This window comes from Neolamprologus multifasciatus, chromosome 12 (genome assembly GCF_963576455.1).
Source record: "Neolamprologus multifasciatus chromosome 12, fNeoMul1.2, whole genome shotgun sequence".
In the NCBI taxonomy this organism is placed as follows: Eukaryota; Metazoa; Chordata; class Actinopteri; order Cichliformes; family Cichlidae; genus Neolamprologus; species Neolamprologus multifasciatus.
Window position 1 is genome coordinate 6,499,851 of NC_140450.1, and position 6,598 is coordinate 6,506,448.

Consider the following 6,598-nt stretch of genomic DNA (forward strand, 5'->3'; position numbering starts at 1 on the left):
ACACTGCTGGTATAAGACATCCGCATTGTTTACTGTCACTGGCAGTCAGGAGGGAATGAAACAACGGAAGTTACGAAGATAACCGTGGCTCTGTAAATTAATCAGAACATCTCAGTGCAAGATTTCTGGAGACCAGCTGTAGGTTACCAGGTGGTTTTAGTACGCACACGAAGGTGGCCTACACTTCACGCATATGAAGGAGCTTTTATTACTCTTTTACTTTTGTTATGCAGTTTTGTTTTTACCTCTGCAGATGTTAATCAAGCTCCTAGTTTTGTGTCACACTTTTAAATGTTTATTTCTTGCTAAAAAGTTTTCCAACTGTTTAAGTAATTTTTTTTAGATAAACGTTATTGCTAGGAAAAGTTGTGTTTATGTGTGTATATTCCAATGTGAGAAAAAAGTAAGTAAAAAAAACAAAAACAAAACATGAACAAGCCTCTGTTTTAGCCTTTTTGTGCATTTAGATTCACTGAATCACAGTTGGGGAAAACAGCAGTTAGGCAGAATGTTTTTCTTACAGCGCCTCAGAAACAAAACTTGCAAAACTGGTTTTGTGCCACTCAGCCTGTTGAAAGGCTCCTCAGCAGATAGAAACAAAACAGGTCTTACTTTCGTGTCATTTTTGTATTATTCTTTATTTGAAACGATACACAAGAGCTCAGCATGTTCCATAGCTTTGGTTTTCTACTGAGGACAAGTAATGGACGTATCTAAATGACGTCCTTGCAGCACCATCTGTGGGATTTGTATGCCGGTAAGAATTAGCCTATGACCATGGTGAATGAAAAAGAAAGTAAATTTCTGCACTGTGGACCGGAGATGAGACGCCATTAGAAGGTGACAGGCATTTGGAGGATTTTAATCAGACAGTTCCAGAGGGAATAATTTGGTGAGTAAGAAAGAAGATCAAATGGCTGAAAAACTTCTCGAAAATTTCCTGAGCTGCCATGTGTGTTCAGAGACTTTCAGAGATCCTGTGTCTCTGACCTGCAGCCACAACTTCTGTTCAAGCTGCCTGCAACAATTCTGGGAACAAACTAAAAACAAAAACTGTCCCATTTGTCAAAGAAAATCTTCAAAGGATGAACCTGATATGAACTTTACACTGAAAGAACTTGCTGACTCTTTTGCTGACAGGCAGAAAGTCGAATCATCAGAGACAGTAAAGGGAGAAAAGAAATTAATGGTGGTGTGCAGTAAACACCAAGAAGAGCCTAAACTTTTCTGTGTAGATGAAGACAGAGCTGTGTGTACTGTCTGTGATTTTCCTCACCACCAGAGTCACAAAGTGGTTCCTGTAAGAGTTGCAGTCAGTGACCTGAAGGAGCAGCTGAAATCTGACTTAAAGTCTCTGCAGGACAAGAGGAACAAATACAAACAAGTGGAGGAAACATACAATGAAATGAGGGAACACATGAAGAAGCAGCTGTTGTCCACAGAGAGGCAGATCAGAGCAGAGTTCAAGAAGCTCCAGCAGTTCCTGAAAGAGGAAGAGGAGTCCAGACTGGCAGCTCTGAGGGAGGAAGAGGAGCAGAAGGGGAGGAGTATCAGCAGAGAGATGAAGATGATTGAGGAGCAGATCTCCTCTCTGTCAGACAGCATCTCTGCTGTTGAAGAAGAGCTGCAGAAACACAGCGTGCCATTCCTCAGCAGTTATAAAGACACTCAGAGCAGAGCCAGAGCCCAGAGCTCAGTGTCAGATCCACAGCTGGTCTCAGGAGCACTGATAGATGTGGCCAAACACCTGGGCAACCTGTCCTTCAGAGTGTGGGAGAAGATGAAGGAGAAGGTCCACTTCAGTCCTGTCATTCTGGACCCGAACACTGCACACCCCCGTTTCTATCTGTCTGATGATCTGACCAGTGTGAGATGTGGAGACACAAAGCAGCAGATTCCTGATAATCCAGAGAGAAACACTTATGGTGCCACTGTTTTTGGCTCTGAGGGCTTCAGCTCAGGGAAACACAGCTGGGATGTGGAGGTGGGAGACCATCCTGACTGGAATGTGGGTTTAGTTAAAGAGTCAGTTGACAGGAAGGGAGAGTGTTTTGTTTCACCAAAATATGGAATCTGGAGTTTAGTTTATCGCAGTGGAAAATACATTGGTCCTATTCAGACTGTGACAGTGAAGAAGAGTCTCCAGAGGATCAGAGTCCAGCTGGACTATGACAGGGGGGAGGTGTCCTTCTATGACCCTGAAGACATGACTCACATCTACACTCACAGAGACACTTTCACTGAGAAACTCTTCCCATATTTCAGTGTTGGAAAGGCAGGAGACGCTAAAACCTCTGATATCAAAATCTATCAGACTGAGATTTGATTGTAAAGTGATTCTTTATTTTAACTGTTTTTTCAGTACAGCAGCAGGGTTCATTTTAGGGAAATTATTAATCACACTGTCTAACTTCATTATCAGGTTTTATTTCATTTTGTTGTTCTAGTGGAACTATTAGCAATTCAATGAATCCAAAGCAACTTTTTCATGTGAAAATCTTTTGACCCACTCAAGTTTCTGTGAGAAACTTTTACATTTTTTTCTTGTTTCTTTTAAATTAATATTTTCAGAATATTTCTCATGTTGTTCATGTAAATATTTTTGATAGTTTTAAAATCTGAATGATGATTTCTTTGCTTTTCAAAGTTGTTGAGTGTGAACAGTAAACTGTGACACTTCTTAAAAGAAGGATTAATGATTAAACATCAGCAAGAGTCAACTTTACAACTACAAGATTTAAATTTCCTGATTATCAGCATCTTGTTTTCAGTTAAATAACATTTGAAAGTAACACGTCTTCTTTAAAGTTTTCCAAATTCAAAGAAATGACTTTAAGTTCTGACGCTGTCTCATCAGTGTAACTACACTTGATTGATTTCATTAAAAATGTTATTTCTTGTGTTGTTTTTAACCTTAATCAGAAGCTGACATCTCTCACAGTTTGAAAGATTTCTGGATCTTCTTATGTTTCATAATTAGGTTTTCATTTGATTTTCAAACTTCACTCTCAGTCTCAGTGTTTCAATGAATCACCTACCTTTGATTTGTACTTCAATCTTATTCTTTAACTGCTCTCTTTGATTATTGAGATCACAAAATGTTTCTGTGAAGTGAAATAAATAAATTCAGTGATTCTGTTGTTGTTGTGTTTGACAGTAAATCAGCTTTTCAGACACAATCATTAGTTCAGATTCATTTAACATGGAAACTCACTTTGATTGTTGTGTTTACATTTAACTGACTCCTTAGAATAAAAGATTATTTGCTTCTATTAGTTTGTAAATATTCTTGTTGTGCTGAAGCTGTTTTATTGAAACAATCAGCAGATTTTATAAAATCAAGAATTTATTTTAAGCAGCTACATTTTAAATCTTTTTTTCAGACCAACATTCACATTTAACCCCAGACAGAAATCAAATGTGATCATTGATAAACTTTACATTCTCACAGCTAATCTGTATGTTTACAAACTCAGAAAATAGTTTGTATGAACAAAGCTGCAGAGATTTCAGATGAAGGTGCAGCTTTATAATAGTGATGTTTTATTTGTATATTATATTTACAGACAAGATGGAGACAAAGTTCATATTTTCTTCTCTAGTAAAAATGTTTACACTGTAAACATTTACACTTATCCCATTTTTAAATGTAAATCATTAAATTTTAGAAATGACTTCACTTAACAGATAAACACTAAGACTGAGCCAAGTTCATCTGTAAATATTTTAAACAAATAAATAAAATGTCTAATCACACTTTCACCTCAGGTCAGTGTCAGTCTGATCAGCTCAAATCCAGAATCCTGCTGCGATAAAGCAAATTGTCTCTTTAGGATCAAATCAAACTGCTGCTGCTGATGTGGTCGCTGTAGTGTCTGTAAGTGTGAGTCTTGTGTTTCATCTGCAACACCACACATTCAGAGGGGGAGAGAGGGCAGTACAGGCCTCGACCAACACCCACAAAGCTCTCCTGCGGGGAAAGAATCTGGCCAAAACTCTTCTGGTTAAAATGTCTCTGCTCTCTGGTGTCACTGTAGTGCAGAGGCTTCAGAACTAGAATCCTCTGGTTTAAAGATTTCTTCAACATTAAATAATCCAGTGACAGTTGTCTGTATTTCCACCGCTGCACGCAAACAATAACTGTTAACAATGAATTCAGCAAACTTTATTTTTCAAATTGTAAACAAATACAGTTTAAAACAGCATTTCTGTCGCTGCCACAGTGTAACTCACATTAGGACCCCGTCCTCGTTTGGGCTCCGCCTCCAAACTGTTAAAAGTCAATTTACTCGCGTGAGCAGGATTTCTACCCGAGAGCAGGGAGCTGTCCGACAGAGTGTGAAACTGTCACAGGACATGTAAAGGAGACACTGCTCTGGTCTGTGATCTCTGGTCTCTGTTAGGAGGTGGTGGGTAGGTGTATTGTTGTTCTTGGGTTTTGTTTCCCTTCTTGGCACAGGTAGGCGGGGCGGGGCTTGATGGCATTCCGGTGTTGTGCCAAAAAGTGATTGCCTGCCACAAACTGATTTCCAATGTTTCTGTGTATTTTTTACATGTAATATCTTTACATATGTTGGTAAATAGACTTCGTTGAACAGGGTTTACAAAGGGGTTATATATAGAATTAAAAAATTATCTGTTTTTCAAGTATCTTTATAACTCTGTGTTATTGTACTTACATGATAACCAATCCGGTCCTTTATCCCCACTTTAAATATTTTTACAGAACTAATGTAATATTTTCTGCCATTTCTGCTGTCCTCTTGGCCAACTTAGTCTTACAAAATACATTTTTAATGTTAATGCGATTTTTGTAACTGCATAAATAAAGGTTATATAAAAGTCACTGCCAAAAACTGATTGCGGCTTATACCTTGTTACACGAATGTTGCTTGTGGCTCAAGATGATCTTATGTCATCCATAATGGATGCATTTGACATATGTTTCACATATTATAGCCCAACAAGTTACTTATAGCAGTTTAAATACGAGCAATCACACCTGCGGCGCATCGGACGTCATCAGTGAGCGCTTTTATGGAGCTGAATCTCGGACGTCTGGTGTCGGAGTATTGTCGTTTTCATAAGTGGTAACGTGTTGGTGCAAGCTGAATCTGTTGATTCCACGCGATTGAGCTGCATGTGTTTAGGATCCATCACCTGCCTGCTTCTCCTTTGTTCCAGCCTGTCCCGCTGCCTGCTCGCCTGCCTAGTTTTCTGTGTGTTGGCTTCTTTGGATCTTCGTACCAGGCTGTGATCACCGCTACAGCTGTATTTCTGTGTTGCAAGTAAGCTCTCCAACTCTCCCCGTCCACTTTTAGTTTAACTCTCGGCTATCGACGTACTCTGTAACTTTGTTTGTCCCTCGTTTTCAGGTAATTCCGGTGCGTCATCGGTCCGCCCGCATACCTCGGCTCCGTCTCATCCTTTCAGCGTTGCTCTCCGTGCACATTTTTACCTGTCACTGTATATAGCCCCTTCCCTTGTAAATATTCCCCCATCATTGTATATAAATCTGCATCACTACTATCCTGTGCTCGTGTGTGTTTCTGCCACTAAATCCATCCGGGTAAAGTCCCCCTAACAGTCTCCCACTCAGAGACACAGGTTCCTGAGTGTCTAGCATTCCTACAGCTATGGGAGGCGCTGAGAACACTCTTCGTGTGAGAGAAAATCTCACGCAAATATGTAGAGCCAAATACTGTCAATAATGCAATGTTCTTAAGACTTGTCAGGTAGTCGAGCTTTTTAGTTCAATCAGCCAGTTAAAGAAAGACACATCCAGCTGCTCATTAAAGCTTTCTGACTTGATCAGAAAAGAAAACATTGGTCCATACACCCGAAAGTCCTGAACATGCATAGTGACTTCTGTCTTGAGTCTTCGGATGTATCCGTGTATTTCCGTGGTGCTGATGCTGCGCTGAGTGGGCAGCACGTGAAGCATGAAGCGCCTCTGTCAGTGCGCCCCAGGGTGGCTGTGACTACAATGTAGCTGCCATCACCAGTGTGTGAATGTGTGTGTGTGTGTGTGTGTGTGTGTGTGAATGGGTGGATGACTGGTTGTATAAAGCGCTATACAAATACAGGCCATTTACCATTTACCTTGGCAGCAAACACAACTTCTGTTAAAGTTGCCTAGAAAAAAATCTGAAAACAAGCTGACTTGTGCAACTTGAACCTGTGAAACACCACAGCTTCATCTTCTTTGTGTCATTTTTTTTAATATTCTGTTTAGCATAAAAACTGGAGAGCTGAACATTTTTTACATTTTGGCTTTTTATGTTTTCGAATGAAGCACAAACTGGAAAACTATCTGCACACTAACGGCGTCCTCTGGTGGACACAAATGATATGTTCGTCTTTCAGCTCAACACGTGACTCCAACTTTATAATATTGGTGTTTTATTCGTATATTATTTTTACTCACAACATGGACACAAAGTTTGTATTTTCATTTACGGAAAAACATTTTTAAACATTTTATTTCCACTTTCTCACATTTTTAAATGTAAATCATTAAATGTTAGGAATGACTTAACAGGTAAAAAAGAGCATTAAGACTGAGCCGAGTTCATCTGTAAATATTTTAAATAGACAA

At 39.4% G+C, this 6,598-nt stretch overlaps 1 protein-coding gene across 1 annotated transcript; it reads left to right on the forward strand.

The window, feature by feature from the left end:
- The first annotated feature begins 614 nt into the window (after positions 1-614).
- LOC146506293 (nuclear factor 7, brain-like) lies at positions 615-3,133 on the forward strand. The gene has a single exon (XM_085180518.1). The coding sequence runs from the start codon at positions 914-916 to the stop codon at positions 2,324-2,326; it is 1,413 nt and encodes a 470-aa protein (XP_085036644.1). The 5' UTR covers positions 615-913; the 3' UTR covers positions 2,327-3,133.
- The last annotated feature ends 3,465 nt before the right edge of the window (positions 3,134-6,598 follow it).